Below are 16,088 nucleotides of genomic sequence, written 5' to 3' on the forward strand. Positions count from 1 at the left end.
CAAGTCCATTCCCAGCATTACTCTTTTCAAGAACAACTGACTTCAGCCCCAAATTTGCTTTTCATCAGTTTGAACCTGTGACCCCCTCGTAGTACTCTGGATTTAACTTTTCTATACACTTTAATCTCAGATATACCTTTAAAAAGGTTCCTTTCTGGCCAGCTGCTTTCAAGTATGAAAAGTCCAAGTTTTTCCAGTCTTTTTATAATTCAATCCTCTAGCTAGGAATCAGCTTCATGGTTTTTCTCTGTACTCCTTAAATGTTTCTCTTGGATCTTGTTGACCGAAGCTGGATACCGTACGCAAGGTGTGGTATGACCAGAGTACTGTACAGTTTCAGCACAACATCTTTAGCAAAAAAAGGACTGTAATTATACTTCTTGCCAACCACCCATCCCTACCATGACTCTGGTGCCAGGTGGGCTGTACATTTATCTTCTCTCTCTCTTTCCCCAATCAATTATGGTACCGTTATCCTTTCCAATTCAACTCAGTGAGGAAAAAAGCACATTTAACAATTAATTTTTACCTTTGGGAAATTCTACTTGACTAAGAGCATTTGCAGTTGCATGGATGTCCAGCATCTGAGCAATCTCTGCTAAGCAACGTTGCGTCATCAAATTGAGCTGACTATTTTACTCTTTCCACAATCATCAAAATGTCTTATCAATTAATATTAGTACCAAGTGAGAAATGAAAACAAGAGCACAGTAAAAGCTGTGGTCAAGTGACAACCTGCTTACATTCCATTGAGGGTGAAGAAAACTCAAATATACTTCAAAAACAAACCAAATCTTGTGACAAATGTTTCAGCCTATTTACGATTGTAACCAACCAGTAAATTCTGCACTTTGATTCTTCTAAAATAGACATTGATGGATGACCCAATAACCAGCCATATTTCACTTAGAAAAGTCTTTAATATGAAATATAAAATTACAAAAACTCAGAACGAAGAGTTGCTGGATTGATTGTTCTGTACAAAGAAGGTAGGATACCGCAGTGAAGAATCACCAACATTTTTATAGCTCTTGCAAAAAGAACCCACAGAACAAAAGTCAGCCAGTCTGTAAACATGTCAATGATTTAAAAGTTCAATAAAACAAACTGCATAGTTGCTCAACCAGTTAATTTCACTTCACTTTGAACTCCCTGAGAAATCCAAACTCAGAAGTTCATTTAAACTGCGCTCATACACTGAAGCCGTTCAATGACTAGGATCTGGGTAATTCTGAAAATAAATACTTTCAAGAAATCAACTCCAAAAGCAAATTCATTTTTCTTACACATTCAGCACTGACGTTGTCCTGGAAACATTCTGCACTATACTTTCCACTTGGCTATACCATGAGATATTTGCGGCAGGAACAAAACAGGTCCAGAAAGGGAGTGATATACTGCACTGCTGTAGACCTGAACTCTGCAGAACTAGAAAACTCCTTTTTGAACTGGAGAACTGAACATGTCTTACGAGGGCACCGGGAGTGGTTTAATGTACTCTTTTTTTCAGAGCTCAAATTTAACAGTGGTCCACCAGACTTAGACTGATAGTTTAAGAGCAATTAGTCAACTAGACAAGCAAATGTTTTTAGATGCTGGCTTACTGCATTATACATATGGCAAACTGTTTCATACAGCAGTTTTTAAAAACTGCCTCTATAGACAGCTTTTATTTTGAATTTAAATTTCTATTACATTGTAGCCCAATGATGCTGCCCTAAATTCTAAGGTTATGATTCTGTTGAAAGACTCCTTGAAATTTGGCTTGGTTAAATATTCTGACTGCTGAATGGGTAAGTGAATAACGAAATATGGTACCAAGCTACAAAGACCAGGAATATACTAAGTTCAATCACTTCACTATGTGGATTGAGCCGAGCACAACTGATCTCAGAATCCCTGGGCTAAGGAACAAGTGCTTGGACCCTTGATTCTGATCTGAATGATCTGTTCCTCCACCTCCCCATATAAAACCAATCAATTTGTATGGATTATATTTTGTACTCATTACAATTCGCTGCACAACAGCGCAATGAATATTTGCTGGGACTGTCAATGAAAGAAGCAATTCAGATAATGGTGATGTGTAAAATGTTAGCACACAGACTCTTTCAGAAATATCTTTTCCATGCCAAAAACAAATGCAGCTTCACGCTAGCTCCAATTTGACCTAATTTTAATATACAGTAACAGCTACATCTGGTACCTTTCATTGATTTGCAATTTTCACAATACATCTTGCATTATACAAGTTTGACTTAAGGACTACAGAAATGTTTCAAACAAAACCTCATTACAGCCTTGGTCCAAACATGAACAAAAGAGCTGAATTCCAGAGGTGAGGTGAGAGTGACTGCCCTTGACATCAAGGCAGCATTTGACCGAGTGTGGCACCAAGGAGCCCTAGTAAAATTGAAGTCAATGGGAATCAGGGGGAAAACTCTCCAGTGGCTGGAGTCATACCTAGCACAAAGGAAGATGGTAGTGGTTGTTGGAGGCCAATCATCTCAGCCCCAGGGCATTGCTGCAGGAGTTCCTCAGGGCAGTATCCTAGGCCCAACCATCTTCAGCTGCTTCATCAATGACCTTCCCTCTATCATAAGGTCAGAAATGGGGATGTTCGCTGATGACTGCACAGTGTTCAGTTCCATTCGCAACCCCTCAGATAATGAAGCAGTCCGAGCCTGCATGCAGCAAGACCTGGACAACATCCAGGCTTGGGCTCATAAGTGGCAAGTAACATTCGCGCCAGATAAGTGCCAGGCAATGACCATCTCCAACAAGAGAGAGTCTAACCACCTCCCCTTGACATTCAACGGCATTACCATCGCCGAATCCCCCACCATCAACATCCTGGGGGTCACCATTGACCAGAAACTTAACTGGACCAGCCATATAAATACTGTGGCTACGAGAGCAGGTCAGAGGCTGGGTATTCTGCGGCGAGTGACTCACCTCCTGACTCCCCAAAGCCTTTCCACCATCTACAAGGCACAAGTCAGGAGTGTGATGGAATACTCTCCACTTGCCTGGATGAGTGCAGCTCCAACAACACTCAAGAAGCTCGACACCATCCAAGATAAAGCAGCCCGCTTGATTGGCACCCCATCCACCACCCTAAACATTCACTCCCTTCACCACCGGCGCACTGTGGCTGCAGTGTGCACCATCCACAGGATGCATTGCAGCAACTCGCCAAGGCTTCTTCGACAGCACCTCCCAAACCCGCGACCTCTACCACCTAGAAGGACAAGGGCAGCAGGCGCATGGGAACAACACCACCTGCACGTTCCCCTCCAAGTCACACACCATCCCGACTTGGAAATATATCGCCGTTCCTTCATTGTCGCTGGGTCAAAATCCTGGAACTCCCTTCCTAACAGCACTGTGGGAGAACCGTCACCACACGGACTGCAGCGGTTCAAGAAGGCGGCTCACCACCACCTTCTCGAGGGCAATTAGGGATGGGCAATAAATGCCGGCCTTGCCAGCGACGCCCACATCCCGTGAATGAATAAAAAAAATGGAGGTACTCCAATCTGCTGTACGGTCAATTTCGAGTTTATCTGACACAGAAGATTTCTTTAATGGCAAATATTAAAAAGTCTGGCTGGTTACTACATTGGAGGCTGTTTGAAGCAATACCCAAGAACTGTTTTATCAATGAACAAACTAAAATTGACCATTTTGTGTCCAAAACAGCTTTTGTCAATTGTCTTTGGGTTTCAGCTCAGTACAGTTAGTTTAAACATTCATAATTTGTCTGAAGGCAGGGACAAAATAATTCATTAAGATTGTGTTGAGTGCCATTTTTAACTGCAGACGTTAATGCACAAATGTTGATTTAACTTTTTCCATATACAACATCAGAGCAATTGGTGCAAACCATCGGAAAGCTGATCATGTTGGCCATATTCAGGTAGAGGGACACGAGCTTCGTACAATTTTATCCAAAAGTTTTTTTTCAATAATGAAGTGCTTCCAAATATAATAGTAGGCTTGAAGACCCTAATAAGGGTGCAATGTGGGAATGGTTTTGAAAGCATTGTTCCAAATTTACACCATCTCAATCCCAAAATATGTAATTTAGTGAATAATTTGTACTATTCCAGGAACTTAGAACAGACAGGCTGAGGCTAGTGTTTCAGATTGTTCTACTGTCCCCAAATCCCCTGTATAGTGCAGCCATAATCATTTATTCAAATCAGTTTCTGCTACCAATCAATTCTGGAAAGGAGAAGTTTTCAACAGTCATTGCCAAGGTTTAAACATCAGCAAAATCCCTGCTCTGCCACAGAGGCATTGAAGCAATCTGCTGACATCCTGTCTGTTGTTGATACATCCTCATTCACATTTTCTTGGACCCAGCATGTTCAGCCAGTTAAAATAGTACATTTTTAAATGTTCCAACATATAGACTACTCCAGGAGTGATTCTCTTACAAAATCTTTTGCTGCAGTGATTCTTACTTGCCCACCACCCCTGCCCTCACTGATCTACAATGGCACATGGTTTCTCCAATGCATTCAAAAGTCCTTGCCCTCAAATCTCTCCATGACCACCCTGACTCTAGAACCTCCTCCAGCCTTATATCCCCTCCCATTCCCTTCAGCTCTGACTCTGGTTTTTTGTGCATTCCACCATCACTTCACCCCACCACTGGTGGTACAGCCTTTAGCCATTTCAGTCCTATTTTCTGGAACTTCCTCCCTAAAGCCCTCCACCTCTCTCCAACTAAAAACCTACTCAAAACCAAGCCTCTACTAACTACTCCTTCACACTTGACACCTGTTCTTTTGACTATTTTATGTATTTTTTTCTGCAACTATTTGTGCCAGATGCCTCCAATACAGAGAAATCAGATACATCTGGGTGAAATCTCCCGAGCCCCAAATATGTGGCATAAAGGCCAAAAAGTGCTTCTTTACATGCAGTCCATCAAAACTAATTTACCTTCCCCTCACAGGCTCTAAGCTCACCACCAAGTGCTCCCAATGCCCATGTCTGTTCAGATAGATAAACATAGCCCTGGAGATAGCTGCAAGACTTCACAAACAAAATCATTGTCCGTATCATAGAAGGAACACCCACATCCAAACGACCCATGAGCAATGCCACAGGAGATCTACTAGTATGTACTGAAGCTGAATAAAACTTAATTCTTTTAAAGGAAACAGTAATCCTATCAGAATAGCTTTACTCCTATGCTATGGTTTCTAAAAGCAGCTTTATATTCCTTTCAAAATATGGGTTTTCAGCACTTGGAACTTCCTTTTGGTTTTGAAAATAAGTGGCATTTCCTATACTGAGAACAACTGTTGTAATCAAGGGAGTAAAAAGAGCTGCAAACAAGTCATTTTTTCTTTAAAGAGAGCTCAGCACTTACACAATACACTGATAAGCAGGGCAGTTGGTACATATAAACATCCCATTTTTCAGTGCAAAAATATATATTAATGTATTAACTGAATATGAAGTCAGCAGAAAGACATTCTGCTGGACAAAGTAACAGCCATCAACGTGCACTTCTAAAAATCCAACACCATAATTATCTGTAAAGAACTATCTTTCTCCTTGGGAGATGGGGGAAATAATAGTGCAGAGAAAAGAATTGATTCTGAAGAAACATATTTCAATTGGTCAATTCATTATTGAAATTTAACTACACAGACATCAATTCTAAAGAATTCTATAATCGATTATAGAACATTGATGTCTTGAGGAGTGTACATATTACAGAGAGGGAGGTGCTGGAAGTCTTAACACGCATCAAGGTAGATAAATCTCCGGGACCTGATGAAATGTATCCCAGGACGTTATGGGAGGTCAGGGAGGAAATTGCGGGTCCCCTAGCAGAGATATTTGAATCATCGACAGCTACAGGTGAGGTGCCTGAAGATTGGAGGGTAGCAAATGTTGTGCCTTTGTTTAAGAAGGGCGGCAGGGAAAAGCCTGGGAACTACAGACCGGTGAGCCTGACATCTGTAGTGGGTAAGTTGTTAGAGGGTATTCTGAGAGACAGGGTCTACGGGCATTTGGAGAGGCAGGGACTGATTAGGAACAGTCAGCATGGTTTTGTGAGAGGAAAATCATGTCTCACAAATTTGATTGAGTTTTTTGAAGGGGTAACCAAGAAGATAGATGAGGGCTGTGCAGTAGACGTGGTCTACATGGACTTTAGCAAAGCCTTTGACAAGGTACCGCATGGTAGGTTGTTACATAAGGTTAGATCTCACGGGATCCAAGGTGAGGTAGAGCCAATTGGATACAAAATTGGATTGACGATAGAAGACAGAGGGTGGTTGTAGAGGGTTGTTATTCAAATTGGAGGCCTGTGACCAGCGGTGTGCCTCAGGGATCGGTGCTGGGTCCGCTGTTATTTGTTATTTATATTAATGATTTGGATGAGAATTTAGGAGGCATGGTTAGTAAGTTTGCAGATGACACCAAGATTGGTGGCATTGTGGACAGTGAAGAAGGTTATCTAGGATTGCAACGGGATCTTGATAAATTGGGCCAGTGGGCCGATGAATGGCAGATGGAGTTTAATTTAGATAAATGTGAGGTGATGCATTTTGGTAGATCGAATCGGGCCAGGACCTACTCCGTTAATGGTAGGGCGTTGGGGAGAGTTATAGAACAAAGAGATCTAGGAGTACAGGTTCATAGCTCCTTGAAAGTGGAGTCACAGGTGGATAGGGTGGTGAAGAAGGCATTCAGCATGCTTGGTTTCATTGGTCAGAACATTGAATACAGGAGTTGGGATGTCTTGTTGAAGTTGTACAAGACATTAGTAAGGCCACACTTGGAATACTGTGTACAGTTCTGGTCACCCTATTATAGAAAGGATATTATTAAACTAGAAAGAGTGCAGAAAAGATTTACTAGGATGCTACCGGGACTTGATGGTTTGACTTATAGGGAGAGGTTGGATAGACTGAGACTTTTTTCCCTGGAGAGTAGGAGGTTTAGGGGTGATCTTATAGAAGTCTATAAAATAATGAGGGGCATAGATAAGGTAGATAGTCAAAATCTTTTCCCAAAGGTAGGGGAGTCTATAACGGGGGGCATAGATTTAAGGTGAGAGGGGAGAGATACAAAAGGGTCCAGAGGGGCAATTTTTTTCACTCAACGGGTGGTGAGTGTCTGGAACGAGCTGCCAGAGGCAGTAGTAGAGGCGGGTACAATTTTGTCTTTTAAAAAGCATTTGGACAGTTACATGGGTAAGATGGGTATAGAGGGATATGGGCCAAGTGCAGGCAACTGGGACTAGCTTAGTGGTATAAACTGGGCGACATGGACATGTTGGGCCGAAGGGCCTGTTTCCATGTTGTAAACTTCTATGATTCTATTGCTCATACTCGTTAAGAAATTTAACAAGATACGGTCCACATTTAGCTACACAGACAGCAATTCTAAAGAATTCTATAATCGATTATAGAACATTGCTCATACTCGTTAAGAAATTTAACAAGATACGGTCCACATTTTTCGTGATATTATCCCAGATCTCATCTAGCACTGAATGCAGCTCAACCTGTAGAACTGGACAATAATTATTGACTTCAAATCAACTTGCCCCAAAAGTATCAAGTTAAACTGAGCCCATATCAATTCTGCAACTGCTATCTGGAAATTTTCAACATCTTGAAATTTTAAAAAAGCGAGTGGCTGTTTGACATGGGATCAGGCTCAAGTGTGATGTTCCTTGTTGTAAAACAGCCAGCCAGCATTCACCATCTAGGTGACAAAGAACGGTTGGTGGGATATCAGAGGTATCATAGCACCTTTAGGAGAGGGAGAAAATGGGAGGGTGGAGGGTAAGAGAGAGAACCGATTCCAAGATTTCTATATGAAATTGCCAGCACAATACTGACCATAAGCTCTGTTCACACAAGATGGACCAAAAGCAGCACACACATCCATGTGATTTCTTATGCAGCAATAGGTAGAGAAAAAGGATGCCATCTCAAAGTGAAAAGGACAAAACTTCCCAGGCCACCCAAGCTTAGGTACGGATTCTTTGCAGAGGTGTTACACACTAATGTTTACATTCCTTACTTCAAATATCATTTAGAAGACTCCTAACCAACCCAACACAGATATCAGGTTACAACACTAGTGACTCATCTACCTATAAAAAAGAATTATAAACATCCTCTTTGCTATTAGAGATGGTCAGCAACAATACTGACAATGTGTTCTGCACTTTATTGGTGGCAACTGAAAACTACTCCCTTCAGTTGCTTTTAACTGGAGGATATAGCTAGGGCACAGAGCTCCATCAACCTTTTGCATTTGCTGGAGCGTAGAGTTCACAATTGCAAACAACCATTCACAGTGATCCTGGAATGCAGCTCATAGATTTCACAGGGGTTAGCTATCTCTGGAAAATGATCTGTACTATGTCCTCATTCCCAAATGGCTAGCTGCTATCAGCTGGCACATAACAGGAGAGGTCCATACATTTCACAATTGAAATACACAGTTCACATAAACCAAGGAAATGCAGTGTGTATACAGGACATGTACATGGAAACATAACTTTTTAATTCACTTCAATTAGATTTATGAATGTTACAAACTTTGAAAGACTTTCTTTAAATTGGACAAGAGCACCACAAAGGTAGCATTTTATATCCTCAAATCCCCCCCCCCCAACCAACCCACTCTCCTAAACAGAACGAAGGCGGCATCACGGACATTCTACTTGAACCTCAATTAATGCATAGCTCCCCCACTTAAAGCATTGCCAGCCCTCCGTTATCCCACCATCCGTTCTTTGTCACCTGGTGAATGCTGGCTGGCTGTTTTACAACAAGGAACATCACAGTTGAACCTGATCCTCCCATGTCAAGTATTGCCGATAATCAATTAACTTCCCTTTACCTTAGACTCTACTGTACGCTAGTCACTCAGTTGCCCCCATTTCAGAAACAGGAGTGGTGAGAGAAATATTAGCCAAGACATGGCGTTAGTTCCTGCCTCCGAGACCAGCACCACATAACCTTCGTTATTCACAAGACAGAAGCCCGATATCTTAACTAAAAATGGTGTCCTACAACAGTGCAGTATTCTCCCAATTACTAAATTAGATATGAGCTCAAGTTATTCTCTCTCCTCCTCTCCCACCCCCTAACTATAGATTATCTATGGTAAGGCACCACCAACTGAGATCTAAAAATAGCCCATTGCCACCATCATGCATTCAGCCCGGTTTCAGCTGTGTTATGTAAGCCTGTTACTAATCAGTCCCAAAGATCTGTAGCTCGTTTCAATAAACTGGGCCACATTTACAGTTTTGATGTAATTTGAGCTTTAGACCACTTCTTACATGATTGCTTAGTTCTATATAGTTAAGTTCTTTTAAACATTTTGTAAAGTTTATACATCCAAGTTCTCTACTGTACCTAGAGATATTAGATGAAGGGGTCAAAAATTCCACCAAAGTTCTGGAACTTGCTTGGTATTGGTATTTAATTTCAACAAAATGTCCCACAGACCTGTGAAAGTACTCCAATATGGTGTTCCGTCACTCAAAGAACCCCCAGTATTTTCATGGGAATAACTGGCAAAATCTCTACTGCAGTAATAAACACCAAACAGTCCTGGGACAATATTGGAATTAACCCACATACTTAACACCCACGTGAACACACAAACACAATGCTGATCTTGAGAATACAACATGTATTTTTAGGGAGTTTGAATGATTGACAAATTAATTGGAGAATTCTTTTACAGTCAGCCAGTGGTTTCTCAACTTTAAAGCAGATAGTTGAGGCACTAAATTACTTTAAAGACTTGAGATGAAATGGTTACTGAAAGGGGTGAAAAAAAAAGCACAAGATACACCTTAATCAGATACGATACTTCAATTATTGTCTTCCAATATACGCAAGCATGCAAGTAAAGAAGGTTAAATTAATAGCAATACTTGACTGCCTTTTCAATCACAGCAGACAACTACAGCAATACGCAGCTTAACTAGGTCATGAGATCATAGACCAATTATTAGCAATCCTTTTCGTCTATTCAATATCCAGTACACTATTTTGGCACACGTGAGGAATCTGGTCCAACTAAAGTCAGCTGTTCTCTGGTTCATCCTGCTTTGAATTGGTCTTAGTGCTTGAGATACAATTTTATTCAGTTGAAATATTACTGTTCCTAACCCACATTGTTAGTTACACTTTGGGAAAACCTGTTAAAACCATGTCACATTTCTCTACATGTACATCACCAGTAGTGCAAAAAGCCGAGACCTCATTTGAATGCACAAAAAGTGGATAACCACAGCTGTTAAATCAACTGCAAACTGGCAGTCCATTAATGACTAGAAAATATGAAATAGTATACTCATTACATACTGTGGTCAAAGAAAAACCCACGCCAAGGATAGTTCTCCTAAATATGAAACACCCCACAGTTTTGATGCAGTTAAGGGTTGCTAATGTGCAAAATTCCATTAAATTCTCAATTTGCACTTATGTTCGGAAATCAAAATGTCTTTTTTAAAGCCACAAATTGTGTTTCTGGGGCATGACTAAATTAGGAACTATTAGGCAACTATATGTAACACCATAACTTACATACCTTATTAAAATGTATGAAAGAGCACAAATGTGATCTAAAGGCCTACATAGAGTGTATAGGTATATCCCCCTGTGGCTATAACTGGGCCTAAAGTTCAAGATATTTTAAGTGGCTAGTCAAGGAGAAAAAAAACAGCTTTACTAGAAAACACTAACAGTCTTGTGGAACTTGGTTTTATAAAAATCAGCTGACATTCTACATATCATGAACTTTTAGGCTTAGACAAAGAAACACAGTATAAACAGCTAAAAATTAAGTGAACACACTCCAGATTTCTTATTCAAAAGTTTTTAGAATAATCGATAGTTAGTTACATGCCAAAAATCACCTACCCTGCGCATTTTTGCCATACCATAATGAAGGAACCTTTATAAAGTGAGGTTTTTTGGAAAAAATTGCTCAAGTCTAATTTTACATGCTATATAATACCAACAAAAATGTACAGCATCAAGTTTCAAATTGCAACCTATGGATAATTACAGTGGATTTGGTATTTTTCTGCAGCAAAGCTGAACTGTGCAACAATTAGCAGACACTGATATCCAATATGAGAGGCCTAGAGGAAAAATTTCAAATATACCAAAATCAATACAGTGTGATTCCTCAAAGTTCAGCTCAGTATGAATGAATTGAAGTATCAGGATGTGAATTAAATTGATGCCAAATACTGGGTTGTTCAATTAGCTGGATACAGCACCTCATAGGTGCAATTAGGGCTGGATAAATTTCAATTTAGAATATTACTATTATTTAATTATTAAATGTAACACTATGTCAGCAACAATTTACCAGTGTAAAAAGGAAATAAAATTGGATTTCTGTTGCTCAGCTTTAACTATATTCAAAACGTAGGTAATACAAATCAACTAGTATTTTTCTCAATTTAAGCCTAAATATTTAAATCCACAAATTAAACATATGTGGTGATTGTTAGAATGTTTTTTTTCAGTGAAACAAGCTTTTGAAAAGGGAGGTAATTTATCAGCTGATCACTTAATGTGATTTCAAACCATAAATGGACGATTTAGACTTGGCCCTGTACAAGGCTACCACCTGCTCATACAGACCATCTGATGTAAGTCCCAAAAAGTGGGTCATTAGGCAAGGTTCATTGTCATAATCAATTTCCTGGATGTCACCTCAATCAGCACATACACAAAAGCTGTTAGTTCATTTCAGAATAGTTTTCTTTGCTGTGTCAGTAGGGTGGCAGCAAAGAAGTTACTAAATTTGCCTCAGCATCCCCAAGGGGGAAAACAAAGCAGCGTTTCCATTCCTGCATGCTATTTATTGATCCATGCTGGAAAGTACATGCATGGACATGATTGGGCTCAGCTGTGATGTCTCCCAGAGTCCAATGACCCACCTACACTTACTGTCCAGGATCACATGAACTCCTGCTTAGTAAGTTACCAGAGGGTGCTGATACATGTGAAATCACACCTCAGCACTAGTTACCACTTTTGGGAAAGGAGTAGAGAATAAAAGTTATAGTGTACCATTTTCAATATCAGGAGCCCACTAAATCCATGGTATGCAAAAAAAAGTAAATGTATATTCAATAGGATAAAAACAATCATACCTGTCTTCATCTCCATCAATCTGCATAGGTATAGAGAACACAGAATTTGTGAGGCTGTTCATTGGGGTAGCCATTTGCAAATGCAGAGGGTTACCAAGAAATTCTGGAATAAGAGGCTTCATAGAGGGCTTGCTTTCACCAGACTGAGATGTCTGAGGTATAAGCTGCTCCGAATTCCGTCTCTCTTCTAGTTGGCCTATACCTTGCTGTGTCTGGAACAGGTTTGTCTGCGACATGTTTGAAGATAAGTTGACTGAACCTTGCATCACAGGAGGAAGCCCAGATTGCATTAGGCCGGCAATCCCGGTCATTGGTGTCTGGGTACTTTGCTGCGATTGAACCATTGTTGCTGGAACACTTGGCATAGTAACAGAAGTGGCAGATACACTAGGCACCACAGCAGGCACACCAGTTGGTACACTTGAAACACCAGTACTAGGCACATTTTGGATGCCAGCAGCCACATTGAGAGATCCACTGGGCAATCCAGACACCTGACTGACCATTCCAGACTGAAGACCCGACGCTTGGTGCTGCTGAGTTAAATGTTGTTGCTGAACACCTGACGACGTCAAGCTTTGTTGCTTCAAGACCAAACCCTGTGTAGGACCTGGCTGAGCATTCTGTATCCCTTGTCCACCCTGACTGACCAAATCACAGCTCTGGACTGGCACTCCTATCACTTGTGCTCCACTGGCAGATGGGTGCATCACTGGTGATGGGCCATGACTTGTCACTTGGCCTGTAGGAAGGCTAGTAGCTGCAGTATTCTGAATTACTGTACCTGGTGAAGGTTGCTGAATAGTTCCTGGACCCTGCATGACTGGCAGATGTTGCATATATTCTGTGTGGCTGTTTGGAACAGTAGCTTGCGATGGCAGTAAATGTGGAATCTGGGACTGAGAAAACTGAAATTGCTGAGGCTGGGAAGCAGGGATATTAGCTGTCTGTTGAGAAACCACAGCTACATTAGTCTGGGAAATAGATGCACTGGCCATGCCATTAATCCCGGTCTGTAGTACACCGAGCTGCCCCAAGCTATTCTGCAAGTTTACCTGCGACTGATGCTGCAGAGGACCAATCTGCTGACCACCCACTGCAGACGTGGGATATATTTGAGTGGCGGATGCAGCTTGAGACACTGGCGGCACGCCTGTTGACTGTTGCCCCTTCACAAAACTTTGGTGCTGGTTGATCACATCCGTCTGGGCCAACTGCGTTACAGTGGCATTGAGGGAAGTGTCAGCCAGGGACTCGGTGGCGTGCACCGAATGGACCGTGGGCAGTATGACCGAGCTGGTCGTGGCCCCTAAACCGCTGTCCCTGTCGGCGCACTGTTGTTCCACGGTGCTGCTGCTGTTGTTGTGCCTGATGGTGTCGGCAGACCTTGCCAGGATCGTGCCGTCCGAATCGCGATCGTAAAACTCCGTGCAAGTCCACCGGCCTCTGCGGAAAGGCTCGCCGGAGCCGTGGTCCAGCTTGATGACCCTGAAGCGGGAGGTGCAAGCCACCGCCGGCTGCATGGTGACTCCTCCGGTGGAAGTGCCGCTTGCAGAGGTGGACGGAGGCGGGGTGGGTCCCTGTCCCGTGCCGGAGCCGCTGGCGGGGACCGGGGTGACCGTCCCTCCGCATCCCCCTCCTCCTGCGGCCAGTCGGGATCCGAAAGTCGCCCCTGCGTCCCGATCGTGAGGTATGTTGGGCGAGACCGCCCCGGGGGTATCCGCCTCGCCCACGTTGTTGAGGGTCTCGTCGGAGGAGCTACGGTCACAAACCTCAGCGTGCTCGTAGTCGGTGGCCCGGGAGGAGACGTCGAAGATCTCGGAGGAGATATCCTCGGTGCGGGACTCGTCCGGGTCCTCCAGGCTCTCGGTGTCCTCGGTGATGCTGCTGGCCGCCACCTGAGCTGTGGTCACGCTGGTGATCTGGAAACCGCTCTTCTTTTTAACCGGCATTTTGAACACTTCACAAAAAATAAAGTATGGGGGGGGGGGGGTCGAGCCTTTTACCTTCTCCTTTCTCCCTTCCCAACACCCCCGAAAAAATAAGAACCACAGGAGCAAAGTCTGTAGTTTGATTTTCAGTTTACAAGTGTTTAAAGACAATCCTCTTTTATAATAATTCACAGCAGTTCTGAGAGACCAACAAGCACCATCTTCTCCTTCTCGTTGCGGTGGAATTATCCCAGCAGAAAAGAGAACAAAAAAATTAAAGTTCTTTTTCTCTTTGAATGGGCAAATAAAAATAAATCTTCGGAGTTTGCAGATTGTTCGTAGGGGTTTTTATAAACCCCCTCCCCCACACACACACACAAAAAATAACTAACACAGTTGGGAACAATGTCTGAAGCAAATCATCTCTGCTGCTCCTCTTGGGTTACAACTGAATCCTCCTTGGAGAGGGGTGGGGGATGTGACGAATAAATCCTTTTCTTCCCCCTCCACATACAAAATATTATCTTTTTTTCTTTCTTACTTTTCCTCCTCCTTGGTCACAGCACTTTAGCAACGTGTGAATGTCTGGAGCTCCCTCTCATTAGTGACAACGACACACCATCTTTCCTTCTTCCACTTACAAGCACTGCAGGCAGGTCAGGTCCTCTTTTTTTTTCTCCCCTCCCCTCTCTCACACACACACACTGAACTCACTCCCAATTATTTTCTTCGGCCTCCCTTTTTTTCCCCTCTCTCTCTTGTCGATTTAGACGCAGAGAAAGTGAGTTGAAGGGGATGGTGGTGGAGAGAGAGAGAGAGGGGGAAGCTGCTGTGGTCGGATTGAGAAAGCAGCAGCAGCAGCAATAGCAATCCCGGAGGTTTTTCTTTGAAAGCTGAGTCCTCCCCGGAATAATCAGCAGCTGGTCTTGCCTTTCCTTTCCTTTTTTTTTCTCTCTCCTTCTCTCGTAGCGTTTCTTCCCAAATAATTTGCACAAAAAAAAATAATAATAATAATAAAGGCGGCCCTCCCTCCCCCCCCGGCAATCGAGTGCGCAGCTTCCCCGGGATAACCTTCCAAGCCGCAGGCCGGCCAGCCCAGCCGGTGTCGCAGATACAATCCCGACTATCTCCTCCTGGACTACCCCCACCTCTCGCTCTCTCTCTTCACCCCCCCCCCCCCAACCCCCCTTTTTCTGCTCCTCCTCCTCCTTCCCCGCGGCAGGGGAGCTCGGGCCCCCACTACCTGGGGTGGTGGGGGAGAAAGAGAGGGGGAGGAGAGGGAGAGGGTACACGGACGTGCGTTCACTAGCCGGAGCCGCCAAGCGATGCCATCCGCCTTCTTTCCGTTTCGAGCGGCCAGCGATGGGGGAGGAGGAAGGGAGAGAGAGGGTGGGTGGGGGGGGGGGGGGGGGTTCTTTTTTTTTGGACCGGGGCCTTCAGTAGAGCACCGGGGCCTCCTCCCCCCCCCTGCCTCCAACACACAACAGACGGTGTTTCAAATCCAGGGAGGGGGGGGTCTTTTTTTTTAAAACAAAAAGTTGTTTCTCTTTTATTGATCGATTTGTTATTGGGGGCAGTGGGGTCGGGTTACAGTTTTTTCTCTCTCTCTCTCACACGCGCGCGCGGGCCTCGCCTACTCCGCACTCCGCGACCCCCGGCGCGCCGCTCGCTCCCTCTCTCTCCCTCACTGCACTGCACTCAAACCAAGATGGCTAATCCGCTGCCGCACCGCACCCTGGGAAACGCGATGACGTCTCCCGCCTGCCCCGCCTTGGTGACGTCACCGCGCTCACATCCCAACGTCGGTGTCAACTCGGATGGGGGGGGGGGGGGGGGAGAGGGGGGGGGGGGGGGAGAGGAGGGGGGGGAGAGGGGAGAGAGGGGGGAGAGGGGGGGGGGGGGAGAGAGGGGAGAGGGGGGGGGGGGGAGAGAGGGGAGAGGGGAGAGGGGGGGGGGGGGAGAGAGGGGAGAGGGGGGGG

The 16,088-nt window shown here is 43.8% G+C and overlaps 1 protein-coding gene across 2 annotated transcripts in view; it reads right to left on the reverse strand.

Moving 5' to 3' along the window:
• tsc22d2 (TSC22 domain family 2) overlaps positions 1-14,454 on the reverse strand; it is a 71,813-nt gene extending 57,359 nt beyond the window's left edge. Inside the window, exon 1 of one of the 2 annotated variants that reach the window (XM_067994994.1) lies at positions 12,179-14,454. In XM_067994994.1, coding sequence (XP_067851095.1) covers positions 12,179-14,130 — 1,952 coding nt within the window. In that variant the 5' untranslated portion in view covers positions 14,131-14,454. The remainder of the gene's footprint in view (positions 1-12,178) is intronic. The other variant, XM_067994993.1, reaches the window with a different exon arrangement.
• Between the last annotated feature and the right edge of the window lie 1,634 nt (positions 14,455-16,088).

The sequence above is a fragment of the Heptranchias perlo genome, chromosome 13 (genome assembly GCF_035084215.1).
Source record: "Heptranchias perlo isolate sHepPer1 chromosome 13, sHepPer1.hap1, whole genome shotgun sequence".
Classification (NCBI taxonomy): domain Eukaryota; kingdom Metazoa; phylum Chordata; class Chondrichthyes; order Hexanchiformes; family Hexanchidae; genus Heptranchias; species Heptranchias perlo.